The sequence below is a fragment of the Macrobrachium nipponense genome, chromosome 7, assembly GCF_015104395.2.
Source record: "Macrobrachium nipponense isolate FS-2020 chromosome 7, ASM1510439v2, whole genome shotgun sequence".
Classification (NCBI taxonomy): Eukaryota; Metazoa; Arthropoda; class Malacostraca; order Decapoda; family Palaemonidae; genus Macrobrachium; species Macrobrachium nipponense.
In genome coordinates this window covers 100,531,477-100,548,951 of record NC_061109.1, presented here as the reverse complement: position 1 = coordinate 100,548,951, position 17,475 = coordinate 100,531,477, and the positions used below count along the sequence as shown (strand labels likewise).

General features: G+C 43.4%; 1 protein-coding gene across 1 annotated transcript in view; it reads left to right on the top strand.

Annotated features, from left to right (window-relative positions):
• The window catches only part of LOC135217660 (tRNA-dihydrouridine(20) synthase [NAD(P)+]-like), a 127,637-nt gene that overhangs the window by 47,210 nt on the left and 62,952 nt on the right, over positions 1–17,475 (top strand). Inside the window, exon 5 of the mRNA XM_064253627.1 lies at positions 16,313–16,462. Coding sequence (XP_064109697.1) covers positions 16,313–16,462 — 150 coding nt within the window. The remainder of the gene's footprint in view (positions 1–16,312; positions 16,463–17,475) is intronic.

Below are 17,475 nucleotides of genomic sequence, written 5' to 3'. Positions count from 1 at the left end.
TGGTGAATTTATGAAAAAAATAACATTTTCCTTACGTCCGCAGGGCGGTAACTCTTCCTAAAAAATCATACGTGCGATTGTGGTAATGTTTGCACCATTTTAAATTAGCCGTTACATAAAGTTTTATAAATGAAAATGTGTGCAATTTCATGTAGATTACAACGAAAAATAATTGAAGATTGTAGCTTTTCTCATTTTCGAAATATTTGCATATAAATCACAATAAATAGAAAAAAAACCACGTTCGGTCAACTTTGTCTCTACCGAAATGGTCAAAAAACGCAATTGTAAGCTAAAACTCTTATATTTTAGTAATATTCAATCATTTACCTTCATTTTGCAACAAATTGGAAGTCTCTAGCACAATATTTTGATTTTATGGTGATTTATGAAAAAACTTTCCTTCCCTCCGCGCGATTCTCTCCATAAATCTCCGAATTACGTACATCGAATTCTCGGAAAATTTGCTCCGTTTCATATTAGGCATTTCATAGAGTTTTATATATGAAAATGTGCGCAATTTCTTGTAAAATAAAAGGAAAAATATTTGAAGGTTGTAGCTTTTCTCATTTTCAAAATATTTGCATATAAATCACGATAAATAGAAAAAAAACCACGTTCGGTCAACTTTGACTACCGAAATGGTCGAAAAACGCAATTGTAAGCTAAAAATCTTACAGTATCGTAATATTAAATCATTTGTATTCATTTTGAAACAAATTGGAAGTCTCTAGAACAATATTTAGAATTACAGTGAATTTTTGAAAAAAACATTTTTTTACGTCCTCGCATTACGAATTCGTACATCATTTTGTGATAATATTTTTCCGGTGTTGCTTTTATTGTTTTACAATGTATTATATATCAAAATGATTGCAATTTAGTGTACAATACAACGAAAAAAAGAAACTCGTTAGCTTTTACTGTTTTTTGCACAGCGTGATTTTAATACAATTATGTATTAATTTTTTTTCTCGCTACCATATATCGTATTATTTATATATGATAATGATATTATTTTTCATTTCTGATGATTGCATACTGAACTTCAGGCAATGACAAAAAAAGGAGCCAAAAATGAACTCTTAATCTTCAAAACTAAGCGCGCTGTGATTTTTTGAAAAAAATATTTTTTCCGCTTCCACGCTCACTCAAAACCGGCTCCGGCATTCGGGGGAGTTTTTGATTTTTACCGCTTCAGCGTTTAAGGGTTAATTTGAGTATGAAGTGTATTCTACATTTGTTTTTGGAGTTTCTTCTTTCTGAGTATCCTGTATTTTGGTTGCAGCAGTTATGACACTAATATGTGAACCTTGTTCAGAGTGCTTTCTGTGTAGTATATATACAAGCTTATTACACTGAACTCCCCGTATTCGCACACTCTGGATTCATGGACTCACATATTCACAGATTTCTATCTGGAATATATATATACGCCCATTTTGCAAAAAATTTGCCTATTCACCGGTAGTTTTCTATGAGAAATATCCACAAATTCCTGTTTTGTTCATGAAACTTACCTGTCAGATATATATATACGTAGCTGTATTTTTCCGAATCCGACAGAAATTTAAACACTTACGACACACGCAGTGGGAGTCAGGTGGTTAGTACCCATTCCCGCCGCTGGGAGGTGGGTATCAGGAACCATTCCCATTTTCTATTCATAATTTTTCTGTCGCCGGTGCTGTAAACAACGTTTGCAGCACCTCTGTCCAGATTTTGGAAACTTATTGGCTACTTGAGTATCCCTTTTGGTTTTTTTTTGGTATCTGAATTGGATCGGTGGCTAGGCACACGTTGACTGTGGATTGATTTGATTTTGGTATTGATTTTTCTTTGATCAAGATGTCAGGGTCTAGTCTGAATGTAGAGGTAGGCTACTGAAAGCTTCAGTAGACCCACATACTGTTTGTAAGGTTTGCAGGGGGAATGAATGTACGTTTGAAAGTCGTTGTAAGGAGTGTGGAAGCTTAACAGATTCTGAGTGGAAGGCGTATGAAACCTATCTTAAGAAACTTGAGCGAGATAGGTTAAGGAGGTCTTCCTACAGGATTGTTTCGGGTAGGCAAGATTTTAATGATTCTCCTGCTAACCCTCCTTCTGTAGTTTATGCTCCTACCCCTGTAGTGTTGCCTTCGGGCCCTGAAGCAGTGTCTGTAGAAGGTAATACTTTATCTTTAATACTAGAGTCGATTTGTAACTTAGAATCAAAAGTGTTGGCTCTGGAGAGCAAAAGTAATGTTATAAAGTGCAGTGAAAGTGCCCCTTGTGTAGTGGAGGGTGCGTCAGATCAGCCTCATTCCGCCTCTAGACCTAGACCTCTGCTTGACTCCCAGGTTACAGGGAGAGAGCATGTCGAAAGTTGAAGGAGGGTTACGAGGAACCCCCACCGATCTGACGTGCCTTCGGCAGCTTCTGATGATCCTACCCAGACTGCCAGGGAGCGTGCGCGTGCATGTCTCCTCAAGGAGTGCTTTTCTTCGTCTGAAGCTTCCTCCCCGCGCAAGGGGTGGAGCTCTCATGCTGCATCACATCCGCTGAAAAGGACGGCTCGTGTTCGGGACGCTTCACGTCCAAGTTGTTCTCCGGAACTTTGCTCTTCGTCAGATAGTGCGTTTGCTGCTTTTCCTCCGCAGAAGAAGCGTAATGATTCGTCGGAGGCGGAGTCGTTATTAGATGACTTTTTCGAGCGCCGCAGTCGCTCTAAGGTGCGTGAAGTGGCGGTTCCTGGGAGTAGGAAGAAGGCGTCCCCTCGCCACTCTCCTGCTCACAGAATCAGCCTCTCCCCAGAAAAGGAGGCTTCACCTACAAGCAAGATTCTCCAGTCACTTCAGCAGCAACTTCGAGATGTAATTTCTTCTAGAGAGACTTTTCCACGTCGCCGTAGAAAGGATGACAATCTTCCTGTGAAGAGGTCGAGGCGTTCTCCCTCTCCCTCTCCTCGCTCGTCTCTCTCTCCGTTTGAGTCTCCCTCTAGAGTTCGTTCTGCTCCCCAGCAGCTCTCTAGAGGAGGTGAGAAACTTGTTTCTCGCTCTCGAGAAGCGGTTGTATCCGCTATGAAACCTGTTGATAAGAAACGCGTTTCTTTAGACGCCGACCGCGCTTCTGTGAAAGTCAAGCGCGCTTCGGTGGACGCCGAGCGTGCTTCGGTGCAAGTTAAGCGCGCGCCAGTGGACACTCAGCGTGCGCCAGTGGACGCCCAGGTGTGCACCTGTAGCTGTCGAGCGCGCTTCCAGGCCGGCGCCAGAAGATTGGCATCGGACGCCAAGCGCGCGCCTACGGACGTCAGTTTTCCACCACCACAAGCGCAGGTGGAAGCGGGAATTCTTCCTGTTCGCCACTCTTTCTCTTTTGAGAAAGCTCGTGACTCTTCCTTATTTCCTCCGACTTCTCCAGTGTCTGAAGAGGAAGTTAGTGACGCTTTCGTCGAAGTGGACGAAGAACAGCAGTTGGCTCCCGTCTCGACGGACTATAAGGTCTTAACTCGTCTTCTGCAATCAGTCTTTACGGACACTTTTCAACCCGAAGCTCCGCGTACTCCTCCCTCTCAGTTTTCGTCATCCAAAGCAACTAAGATCTCAGGCTTTGTGAAAATGAAGAAGTCGCTTTCTACGAAGCAAGCTTTTCGCAAGGTCCACGATTGGATGGAAAAGAGGAAAGCTTCAGGCAAGACTTCGTTCGCTTTACCGCCTTCAAGACTTTGTGGCAAGGCTGGTATGTGGTACGAGACGGGAGAAAACGTAGGAGTTAAGCTTCCAGCCTCGGCTCAAGGAGACTTTGGAAGTATTGTGGATGCATCCAGAAGATCTTTTCTGTCTTCTTCAAAAGTCTCTTGGACACATAGTGAACTAGATTTTCACCTTAAAGGCCTCTTCAGGACACTAGAGGTCTTTAATTTCCTTGACTGGTGCCTTGGAGTGTTGGATGCCAGGTCCAGGAGTACTGATTCCATTAGTCTGGGGGAGCTGTCCAGTGTATTGTCTTGCATGGACAAGGCCGTCAGAGATGGTTCTGAGGAATTGGCTGCTCATTTCAGCACGGGACTGCTTAAGAAGAGAGCACTCCTTTGCAATTTTACCGCTAAATCGGTCTCGCCAGCGCAAAAAGCGGATCTACTGTTCGCTCCTTTCTCAGACCATCTCTTCCCCCAGTCTATGGTAAAGGACATAGCCGCCAGTCTCCAGGAGAAAGCAACCCAGGACCTTCTGGCGCAGTCTTCTAGGAAACCTACAACTACTTCATCTTCTGGGTCCTCTGCTTTGAAGAAATCGAAGCCCTTTCGATCTGCTTCTTCCTCGAAGCCAGCCCCTCGAGGAAGAGGCTCTTTCAGAGGCAAGACCCCCGCTCCTTCTAAGAGCAAGAAGTGAGAGGGAAGTCCTTCAGCCACCGGTAGGAGCCAGACTTCTACATTTCGCGAGAGCCTGGGAAGAGAGAGGTGCCGACGCTTGGTCTCTGGACATCGTCAAAAAGGGGTACAGAATTCCTTTCCTGAAGTTACCCCCGCTGTCTTCGACACCAAAGGATTTGTCTCCTTCGTATCAGGGAGAAAAACGGAAAGTGCTTCACGATCTACTAGATCAAATGATCAAGAAGCAGGCGGTGGAGCAGGTCTTCGACCTGAGTTCTCCTGGTTTTTACAACCGTCTGTTCCTAGTGCCGAAGCAGTCAGGGGGGTGGCGCCCCGTTCTTGATGTCAGCAGTTCTCAACCTTCTTCGTTTACCAAACAGAAGTTCAAGATGAGACACCTCAATCTGTGCTAGCAGCCTTAAGACCGGGGGATTGGATGGTCTCCATTAGACCCTTCAGGACGCATACTTTCACGTCCCCATCCATCCCCGATCAAGAAAATAACTGCGGTTGTCTGAAAGGAAGGTATTCCAGTTTAGGGCACTCTGCTTTGGTCTCAGCACAGCGCCGATGGTGTTCACCGTTCTTATGAAGAACGTTGCGAGGTGGCTCCATCTTGCGAAGATAAGGATCTCTCTCTACCTAAACGACTGGCTTATTCGAGCCTCATCGCAAGACCAGTGTCTGAAGGACCTTCACACGACTTTGTCGTTAGCGAGGTCCCTGGGACTTCTGGTGAACCTCGAAAAGTCGCATCTGACTCCTTCTCAATCCTTAGTCTATCTGGGGATTCAGATGGACTCAGTGGCTTTTCGGGCTTTTCCGTCCCAGGGCGACAACTTCAAATGCCTAGACAAAGTGTCAGCCTTTCTTTCTAGGGAAGGAAACATGCTCGGTGAGGAATGGATGAGTCTGCTGGGGACCATTTCCTCACTGGAGAAGTTTGTTTCTCTAGGAAGGTTGCACCTTCGACCACTTCAGTTCTTCCTCTCCAGCAATTGGTCACGCAAACAGGATCTAGAAGAGGTCTTGTTTTTGACGGAAGAAGTGAAAAAGCACCTCAAATGGTGGTCGGATCCAAAGAAGCTTGCGGAAGGACTTTCGCTCAAGCTTCGGAACCCCGACCTAGTGTTGTTCTCCGACGCGTCTTCCACGGGTTGGGGAGCAACACTAGGAGGGAGAGAAGTGTCAGGCACCTGGAGAGGGGAACAGGTCCGCCAGGCACATAATCTAAAAGAACTTTCAGCGATTTACCTTGCTCTAAGGTTCTTTCAAGAGGAAGTCTCCAACAAAGTGGTTCAGATAAACTCGGACAACACCACAGCCCTGGCATACCTCAGGAAACAGGGGGGAACTCACTCTCCTTCTCTATTCGCCATCGCGAAGAATGTTCTGATATGGGCGAAGTCGCAAGACGTCACGATCCTGACAAGATTCGTGTCAGGCGTGGAGAACGTGCGAGCGGACCTTCTCAGTCGGCAAGGACAGCTTCTGCCGACGGAATGGACCCTTCATCAGGAGGTATGCCAGGCGTTATGGAAGCTGTGGGGACGTCCTCATGTGGACGTTTTTGCAACTTCCCGAACGAAGAGACTTCCGCTTTATTGCTCCCCAGTTCTGGACCCGGGAGCAGTGGCAGTAGAACGCCCTACTGTGGAATTGGTCGGGACTAGACATTTACGCTTTTCACCCATTCAGATCCTCGGGGAAGTAATGAGGAAGTTCGCGGCATCAGAGGGAGCGAGGATGACCCTCATCGCCCCTTCTGGCCAGCGGCCGACTGGTTCACGGAGGTGATGTCCTTCCTGGTAGACTTTTTCCAAGGACTCTGCCCCCTAAGGAAAGATCTACTCAGACAGCCCCACTTCGAGAGGTACCACACAAAAACCTCCCCGCTCTTGAGTCTGACTGCGTTCAGACCTGTGGCTATGGCGATTGCCACCGCAAGGAGGCCCTCCTCATCGCAGTATACCAATCGAAGTGGGCTGTCTTCAGAAGTTGGTGCAGAAGAAGGGCATTTCCTCCACTCAACCTCTGTGAGCCAGATAGCAGATTTCCTTCTTCACCTCAGGAAAGAAGCGAAACTAGCTGTTACGATTAAAAGGCTACAGAAGCGTGCTTTCTGTAGTCTTCATTGGCATAGAGGACTCGACTTAGCGAATGACAGAGACTTCATGATCTCATTAGATCCTTGAGACTGTGAAAGTTCTCCAACCAAAAGTACCATCGTGGAATTTAGACGTGGTACTTAAGTTTCTCATGTCGAGTCAATTTGAACCGCTCCATTTAGCTTCGCTTAGGAATATTACTAAGAAGACCATTTTCCTAACCACTCTGGCGACGGCGAAGAGGGTTAGCGAAATACAGGTCATAAGCAAGCACATTGGGTTCAAGGATCATAGTGCAGTTTGTTCCTTAAGCCCTACGTTCTTAGCAAAGAACGAGAACCCTTCCAACCCCTTGGCCGAGGACATTTGAGATCAAACGGGTTGTCGGAGCTAGTGGGACCTGAACCTGAGAGAGTCCTGTGTCCTGTCAGGGCTCTCAAGTCATATTTGCGAAAACCAGAGCATGCAGAGGCTCTTCGGAGAACTTGTGGTGCTCTGTGAAAAAAACCAGATCTTCCGATGTCGAAGAACGCACTGGCGTTCTTCTTAAGATGTACGGTTAAGGAAGCTCATGAAAAGTGTAGTGAAAGTGACATGAAGCATCTAAAAGTGAAAGCCCATGAGTTGAGGGCTATTGCTACTTCGGTGGCTTTTCACAAGAATATGGCAATCAAAGACATTTTGGGCGCCACTTATTGGCGAAGCAATTCGGTGTTTGCTTCACACTACCTGCGGGAGGTGAAAGCAACATACGAAAATTGCTATTCGCTCGGACCATACGTCGCTGCAGACACTGTTTTGGGGGCAGGAGGTAGCACTCATCCTATCCTTTAATGGTTAGGGGAGTTTTTAACTTGTGTTATGGTTGTGGGGTTGACCGCCTGCAGCGGATCTCCCTTCCATTAGCTTAGTCTAAGTGGGATACCTTTGGTAGGCTACGCCAGGTGGTTTTGTTTTACTTCGTTGCCCTCATCGTTGCCCTCATTGTATGGTCAATGGTCTAGTCACATCGTGGTCTCGCCCCTGTTGACAGATCATCTGGAGTGCACCAGCTTTATAGGTCTCTACCTCTCTGGCAACTCTAGTAGCACAAGCAGACTTACGCGGCAGTAACCACGAAGTCAACTATGCTAACAGGTAAGGAACCAAGATATCAATTATCTGCATATATATTTTTCCTAAAATCTTCTATTCTGTCTACTCCCACCACCAAAGGTGGGATTCAGCTATATATATATCTGACAGGTAAGTTTCATGAACAAAATGATATTGTAATGATACAATTAAGTTTGTTCATACTTACCTGGCAGATATATATAATCAAGTACCCACCCACCTCCCCTCAGGAGACAGTGGAAATAAAAATTATGAATAGAAAACTGGGAATGGTTTCCTGATACCCGCCTCCCAGCGGCGGGAATGGGTACTAACCACCTGACTCCCACTGCGTGTGTCGTAAGTGTTTAAATTTCTGTCGGATTCGGAAAAATACAGCTATATATATATCTGCCAGGTAAGTATGAACAAACTTAATTGTATCATTACAATATCATTTTTTTTATCAATTTCATCATAAAATGCACTTTTTGTGATAAAAGTATTAAGAAAAACCAGGTATAAACATTTTTAGTGGGTTTTCCTGAGTTTTAACTAACAAAATAGGCAGTTTTAAGCATTTTTATAGGGGTTTCAACTTTCAGGGGTTCTAGCTATTCAGGGAGGTGGTCTGGTATAATGAAGAATATATATATATATATATATATATATATATATATATATATATATACTATCTATATATATATATTATATATATAAGACTATATATATATCTATATATATATACAGGCAGTCCCCGGGTTACGACGGGGGTTCCGTTCTTGAGACGCGTCGTAAGCCGAAAATCGTCGTAAGCCGGAACGACGCTTGGTAATATGTCTTAAACTAATAAAAACAAAGTTTATAAAAACCTTAACTTGTAAATGCCTTTGGTTTACACTAACATTGTTGTTTCCTGTAAGTTTTATTGTACAACCCTGGAGTTATTTTCATAAAAGAATGCTGGTTCTTGAAGGTAAAAACTATTGTAATCCTCTGGTGACACTACATTCTTGAAGTTTTATGTACAACCTGGAGTGATTTTGCCAAATCTTGAGGGCTACAAGAACAGCTGATTACTATTTACGTATCATATAGACTAATTAAAGTAAACGTATCTTTAAAATAGGCTTATATATTAGTATCAAACAAAACATTTCCTGCCATGAATCAGAGGCCGTTTAATGAAACGAACACTTCTCTGTCCTATCTGTTCAGAAAATAAACGTTACGTCAATCCCCGAGACCATTGTTGCCAAAGCGTCTCCTCTCTCTCTCTCTCTCTTCTCTCTCTCTCTCTCTCTCTCTCTCTCTCTCTCTCTCTCTCTCTGATCAAATTATGTTACTGGATAATGTCTATCTTTGGATACTTCGATTTTGCCAAATCTTGAGGGCTACAAGAACAGTTGATTACTATTTACGTATCATATAGACTAATTAAAGTAAACGTATCTTTAAATAGGCTTATATTAGTATCAACAAAACATTTACTGGCATGAGTCAGAGGCCGTTTAACGAAACGAACACTTCTCTGTCCTTAACTCGGAGCGTCGGAAGACGCCTCTCCTCTCTCCTCTTCTATCTTCTCTCTCTCTCTTCTCTCTCTCGTCTCTCCTCATCTCTTCTCTCTCTCTGATCAAATTACTGGATAATGTCTCTCTTTGGATACTTTGGAATTTGCGTTGTAATATAACCAGAAACTTCGTTTTGTTATTATTACTGGAAACAAGCAATGATTTTTTCATTATTTGCGCTTTTTTGGACTGTTATATGTAAACTTTGCGCACCGCAAGCTAGTATGTATTCATTCGCTCGGAAACTAGTTCCGCATATGAGGCGTCACTAAAAACATCGAAAAATACGACATAAAAAGTGTCGAAAATCATCATAACCTCAAAATTTTTGTTGTAATCTAACCAGAAACTTATTTTTATTAATATACTGTGCTAAACTATAAAGGATTTTTATCATAGTATGAGTTTTTTGTTTAAAAGCGTCGTTAACTCGGAGCGTCGGAAGCGTCAGTGTCGTAAACCTCGGAACAAGCGTCGTAACCCAGGACGGATTTTTCCATTGAATATTTAAGAAAAAGCGTCGTAACCTCGGAACGTCGTAAGCCGGAACCGTCGTAACCCGGGGACCGCCTATATATATATATATATATATATATATATAATATACACACACACTAATACCTTGAGATCACACTAATACCTTGAGATACAAGCAGCCGAACATACGAATTTTTCGAGATACGAGTGACCAAAGCCGTGCCTTTACGGCTGCGTTAGTTGGGCGCAACCGGGTCCAGCATCAGCCAACCAAACCAGCACTTTTAATGACACATGTTTGTCACATTTACTAACATTTTAAAAGGCAGGCAAAAGCAAACCCATCTAGTTAAATAAGTTCAAAAACAGCAAAAGAGATTGATGAAAGTATTGCTTCAATGTTATACATCGGTTAAAAAAAATAATTTTGTTCACAACAAGACTAATTCAAGTCATATTTTGACTTAAAAACACATTTTATAATGAAAAATGGCCTTGTCTCATATAAGTAAAGTACATATCTAGATATTCGTTTAGACCAACTAGAAGCAAGAAAATTCGCTCAGAATTGAGTTAAATATGCCAAAATAAACTCTTATTTGATATCAGCTGATTTCCAAACCAAAACATTGACCACCATATGTTGTATTTTATGATACAATAATATGAGAATACATACAATATTATTGGATGCAGTGAAGTAATGTATAAGTTTTTAAAAGATTCATGGAAAAGATACATATTCATTAGGTTTTTATTTTATAATTATACGTAGCCATCAGCAGCCTGACATCACTCAATTATACCGATGTCGGACCGAGTCCATTTCTCTGTTTTGTGTCCATTTTTGTTTTTTCTACTATTATAGTCAGAATGAGTGGAACCTCCAGAATTGGCTTATATTAATAAATTGCTACACAGTGGACTCCCTGTTTTTGCGTTCTCCGGATTCGTGGACTCACGCATTCGCAAATTTTTCTCAGGAGTATTTCCCTCCCATTATTCGTGGAAAATTTGCCTATTCACAGTATTTGTCTATGAGAAATGTCCAGAAATTCCTTTTTTTCTTTTTATCAATTTCATCATAAAATGCACTTTTTGTGATAAAACTGTTAAGAAAACCAAGTATAAATAATTTTTAGTGCATTTTTCCTAAGTTTTAACTAACAAAATAGGCTGTTTTCAGCATTTTTATAGGGGTTCCATCTATTCGCGGGAGGGTCAGATACACACCCTCTGCGAATACAGGGTGACCACTCTACATATGTATAGAGTATACTGTAGTTAGACTACTGTACACACATATATATATATATATATGATATACCAAAGTACTATACACTAGGCTAACTCTTGTTAATGTTATTCAATTTCTCTCTGTACTGAATTATCATAAGCCAATATGCATTTAACCTAGAGAATTAGCTGAAATTAATGATGATTATACCGTATATGTATAAAGTATACTATGTAGTGTAGGCTAGGCTACTCTATATGTAAAGATGGTACTGATTACCCTAGTGTAGGTTAGGCAGATTCAAGATACAATTTTCCAACAAACAATGGTTGTTCATACGCGAACAAACCCTCGGTCTTAACAATAGGATAATTTCTAGCGCCCAGCTGGATCCGGTTAAAAAGCAGATGAAAGCAAGGAATCTTGTGATATCTGACAACGCATGCATAGATCGGGTGAAGAGTGGTCAAACACCGATCATCTACGCCAGTCTTTTCTTAGCCGCCTGGATGAGAGTTGGGTTTTTTCCTCTCTTGGCATTTTCCTGGTTCTTGCCTGTTTCGTTTCCTTTAGTGTGTGTGTGTGTGTTTTTACCTGGTATTATGGCTTCTGCTCCTTCTTGACGTCAGCGTTTGTGCCCCTGAGTTCCTGGGTTCCCGTGTTCTGGTTTTTTGGCTTTGTCAGCGACAGACCCTCACATCACATTCAGTAGATGTCGTTCGAATTTTCGTACTGTTACGAATCCTTGTATGGAATGCCGGGCATGGCCTATGGAGCAGTGGAGGAAGTTTTATGGTAAGAGGGAGCATCGGAGAGTCTCCACTCTTCCTACTTGGGAGGGCTTTGCTCCTATTCCCGATGTTTTGTCTTCTGCAGTAGTCAACCCCCATAGTAGCGTTATCCCTGCATCTCCTTCCTTTTCTTCCATTGATTCGTCGATGGAAGTATCGGGAGGTAGCCAGGGTATTTTTTGTAATGTAGCCCCCTCTTCGGTTTTTTCGGTTCCCCAGAAGGGTGATGTTTTTTCATCATTCTTCTCTTCCAGAGTCAGAGGCATCCAAAATGGCGGCGATTTGGAAGACACTTGGGCTAGGGGGTACCCCGTCCTTGGAGGGGTTGCTAGCGCATTTTGTGGAGGCTCGCACCCCCCCTTCCCGGTCCAGCCAGGCTATCCCCCCTCCTCCCGGCCTCGTCTCTGCGGGTGGGAGCAGTTGGCCATCTTGTATTGCTCCGCCAGTGTCTGCCATCGCCTTGTATCGGAGTGACGCTGCGGTGTCAGCCCCATTGTTGACGTCACGTGGCCCATCTTTGTGTATTCCTCTGCCAGTGGCGTCTCTTTCCCCCTCACTCAGAGGGGAAGCCGTGACGTCACTCTCATCGATGACGTATCTCCCAATTGCCTCCTCCAATCCACCTCACTTAGCCGCGTCGTCATCACTGCCACCCAGTTCGCAACATCTCCGTTCCTTGTCATCGGAGCCTTCTCTGGCACATCAGTCCTAGGTCATATGCCAGGCAGTGCTTCAGAGGCTGGACTCTGTATTGGATGTGAAGTTGGCTGCCTTATCAGTTGGGAGGACTGGTAGGAAACGTGTTGCTTCGTCCCCGCCTTCCGAGAAGAGTGCGCATAAGAAGCTAGTGCTGTTTTCTTATTTGGCTCACCTCAGTGCCAATTTATGGGCTAATCTTCTTCTGGTTAGGAGGGACGCGGCTTTGTCTAGGATGGAGAGGTCACTTGACACGGAGTCTTTGCTGGCCTTGAGTAACAGTGAACTGTTGGAGTCGCAATTCTTGTTTCCATGGACAGAACTCAAAAATGAGATAGGCTGACACCAAGGACCGACTGGTGCACCAAGCCATGTCTAAATCAGAGTCCCGCCCTCGGAGACGTCTGGCCCCTCCTCCTCCCCCGGTCCAGCAGCAGTCAAGGAGATTGTCGCGTTGTAGGCCATCGAGGACCTCGAGTTTGGCAGGGCCTTCCCGTTCGACACAGCCCAAGTCTCAGGATCAACGCCCCTTTCACTCTCGTTCCTTTAAACCAAGAAGAGGCCCCAGGGGCAGAGGTCAAGGGGGCTGTCGGTAGGTTGGGCGCCTCTCCCTCTCCTGCGCCACAGGTGGGGGCTTGCTTGGCTGGCCATTGGGCCAAGTGGCAGAGTTACGGGGCGGAGAAGTGGGTGGTAGATGTCCTTCGGGTGGGATACCTGTTGCCATTCTACTTCTCTCCTCCTCTGTCGGACAAGCCGCAGCTCAGGAAGACGTATCCCCCAAATTCTCTGAAGTTCTTGGCTCTTCGGGAGGAAGTGCAGAAAATCGTGGACAAGGATGCAATAGCGGAAGTAGTGCCTCCGTCCCCGGGGTTTTATAGTCACATCTTCTTGGTGCCCAAGGCGTCGGGAGGATGGAGGCCTGTGATCGACTTATCCACCTTGAATCGCTTCATCAGGAAGACACGGTTCAAGATGGAGACCCCGCACTCGGTGTTGGCAGCCGTGAGGAAAGGCGACTTCATGCTGTCGGTAGACTTGAAGGACGCATACTTCCAAATCCCTGTTCATCCCATGCCCAGGAAGTTCCTTCGCTTCTCTCTGGTGAACAAGATTTTCGAGTTCAAAGTTTTGTGCTTCGGGTTGACGACAGCCCCTCAAGTGTTCACAAGGGTCTTCTCTCTCATGTCAGGTTGGGCCCATGCTCAGGGGATCCGTTTGCTGAGGTACCTTGACAATTGGTTGGTCTTGGCAGTTTCCAGGGAGAAGCTGCTGCAAGACAGGGATCGTCTTCTTCGTTTCTGTCTGGACCTGGGCATATTAGTCAACCAGGAAAAGTCGAACCTCGTACCCACTCAAAGGATTCTCTACCTGGGCATGGTCATCGATACGAAAGTGGCAAGAGTTTTCCTGTCGGATCAGAGATTGGAGAAGTTGCAGGCTGTGGCACGCAGCTTCCTATCAAAGTCGCACCAGTCGACTCATCAGTGGCAGGTTCTTCTGGTAGTGCTATCTTCCCTGGAGAAGCTGGTCCCTCATGGGCGTTTTCATCTTCAGTCTCTGCAATGGAGACTGGGGGAATTCTGGTCTCCGGCAGGGGACTTTCCCCTGTTTATGGTCCCACTGTCTTTGGAAGTGAGAGAAGACCTTCGTTTGTGGTTGGACGACCAGAATCTATTGAGGGGCGTCCCTCTGCATTCTCTCCCTCCGGACTTCCTTCTGTTCTTGGACGCCTCCCTCTCAGGTTGGGGCACGCACTTAGGTGGCCTCGTCGCTTCAGGTGTTTGGGGTTTGGAGGACAAGCAGCAACATATCAACGTCTTGGAGTTGAAGGGGGCTTTCTTGGGTCTAAAGGAGTATTGGGGATGGTAGAGGGTCACTCTGTTGTTCTCATGTCAGACAACACCACGGTGGTAGCCTACGTGAACAAGGAACCTGACGCTCAAGACAGTTTTCCTTTTGGCTTTGGCATCTTCCAAAAGGGTAGGAGAGCTCCACGGTCTGAGTTATGAGGTGAAGCACACCAGGGGTTGGAAGTCAGTGTCGTTCGAATTTGTCCCAGAATTCGTGGCCAAGATCCAAAATCCCTCAGTGCATGACGGCAGGTTTGCTTCGTTTTCCATTCCATCACTGACTGACTTTGTGGGTGGTGATGCTCAAGAGCTTTTGTTGTGCCCTGTCCGGGCCCTGCATTGCTATCTGAAAAGGACTCGGCACCTTAGACCAGGCTGCCACAGACTTTTTGTCAGTACAGGCCGTACAAAGAAAGAGGTGTCTAAGAATACTATCTCTTTTTGGATACGGGAAGCCATCAAACAGGTATACTTGACTCTTGATGATTCCATCACCACATCTGTGCAGGCTAGAGCACATGATGTTAGGGGTATTGGTCCCTCTCTGGCTTTCAAAAAGAACTTGGCTGTACATAGAGTGCTGAGCGCTGGTACTTGGTTATGCCAGTCCACTCTCACCTCCTTCTATCTTAAGGATGTTGCCCACAGATCTATGGACACGTTTTCCCTGGGTCCTGTGGTGGCTGCCCAACAGGTTGTGTAACTCATAGTTGCCCTTAGTGGGGCACCTTTGTATCTTACCTAAGATGATTGTGTGGATGAGAGAATGAGTGAGTTGGCTGGCCTCCTTCTTTCTCTTGTACCTTTCCTTCTTCCTTCGGGCTGTTTAAGGAATTGACACATCATTTGCTGGACTGGTCTGATACAGGTGAGTGAGGTAGTCATACTGGTAGTGTGGTCGTGCTGTATACAATATCTTACCCACTATTTAGTAGAATAGGCTCCGCTCCTGGGCAAGGAGGAGTTGGGAGTACTACAAACCCTAGTCCCTTGGTTTGTTATTGGACAGTCAAAGTTTCTCTTTGGTTCCCTATACAATGGTTATCCCATATATCATTGTACATCACTCAGGTTCTGAGTGGTTAGAAGTTAGTGTATCTAGCTTCTCAACGGGCTTCAGTCCCTCTCCAAGAACTATTTCTTTTGAGAGCTGGACTGGTGGGTAGGCCCCCAGCCGGTCTAGGATGTCTTATACCTCCCTCCAAGTATGAGTCTTTCCTATTGTTAAGACAGAAAGTTTGTTCGCATATGAACAAATGACAAATTTTCTAAGACAATTTTTATTTTTCATAGCTACAAACCTGAGGTCTTAACGTTATACTGCCCGCCTGTAGCCGCCCCTCATTTTGTTAAGTCATCTTGTGTTGGGAAAGACTGGCGTAGATATACTATATATATATATATATATATATATATATATATATATATATATATATATATATATATATATATATAATATATATATAGATATATATATGTATATATGTTATATATGTATATATATGTGTATGTATATATATATATATATATATATATATATATATATATATATATATATATATATATATATATACATATATATATATATATATATATATATATATATATATATATTATATATATATATATATATATATTATATATACAGTAATACCTCAATCTTACAAAATTCGAGTTGCACGAGTGCACAATAGAGTGAACTTTTCATTGGAACCTAACTAATTATCATACACAAGCATTTTACAGATGCGTGAACACAAACGCAACATTTTCGAATCCTTGAGAAGCCCTGCAAAAGTGCTTGTTTAATTTTTTTGTAATTTATAAGTTTTCAAGCTTATATGTGTATATTAAATAGCATTAGATAATAAAAATAATAATTCTCTCTCTCTCTCTCTCTCTCTCTCTCTCTCTCTCTCTCATCTCTCTCTCTCTCTCTAATAATATAACTGTAATTATAAAATTTGTATTTCATAGTGTTTTAAAGAAATTAAAAATGAAATTTCCATTTCACTTTTAAGTAGGGACAACTTTTCTCTATCTCTCTCTCTCTCTCTTGTTGAGATGAGAAAAGTATAGATGAGAAAAGTATGATGTTAGGTGTAAATTATTATTGTTTGCAATATTTTTTTTTCCAGTGGTGGCTCAAAAGAGATAACTTGTTATGAGGATATCGAGAGGTTCAGAATAGAAACAGGGGCAGCAAGTGTGATGCTAGCAAGAGCTGCTATGTGGAACTGTTCAATAATACGACAACAGGGTTTCATCCCTTTGGATGAGGTGGTCAGTACTATATTATGATATATTTGCTTTCAATTCAGACTTGTCTTATGATGCTTTATCGGTTAAATTATTGATTTTCCTACTAGAACCTTATAAAGATCTTTCTGGTGTAAAGTGGCCAGGTTTGAAAGAAAGTAGAGGAACTTTATTCAGCTGGTTTGGCTCTACAAACCCTCTCTAGATATAATAATAATAATAATGATAGTAATAGTAATAATAATAATTTTTATTTTCAGCTCAAGGCCATATACATGGAATATACAAAGAATAGACAATAACATACAGTCTAGATACATAAGATGAAACGATAAAAAACCCAAGATTAATCGGCAATATCCATATTTGCTGAGGTACAGTAGTATAAAAGATGGTAGTCAAAATAATTGTCATAACCATACTAAGATTGAGAATAGTAAAAAAATTGAATGTAAAAACTATATTTCTGGGCTCAGCCGTGTCGCTCCGTGAAATACGTTCCTTTAGCGCTATTTCTAAGGTAAAATATTGCTAAAATACCAGAGAACTGCTAAATTGGACATGCCAGAATATTCTGACTCGCTCACCCTTTCTAAAAGGGTGTCGGTATGAATCTGGGGGGAGTGAAAAACACTACCACAGCAGCCTCTCCAATTAGCCTTTTCCACATCAAAACCCTTTAGAAAAGGGGAGCCATGCTATGGCTCACTCCCTGCTACCGCGAAGGTAGCGTCAGGGCCGACATTCCTTTGATAGCCATTCCGAGAGCTGCATGTAATTTTTGCGCTCTGTTTTTCTCTGCCTTTTTGGCTTGTGTTTGTTAGCTATGGATCGTCAATCTGCCTCCCCATCCAAGTTAAGTAGTACTGGTTTTTTGTTCGGCACTATTTAGGGAGTGATTTTGACCCTTGTGGTTCCTTTTTTTTAGGGTTTTGTTTGGCGTCGCCTTCGCTGACGAGGCTGGGCGCCGCCATTACGCGTTCCCCTTTTGTGTCGTTTTGGTTTCGCGTGGTCTTCCATACTTCGTGAACCGAGTT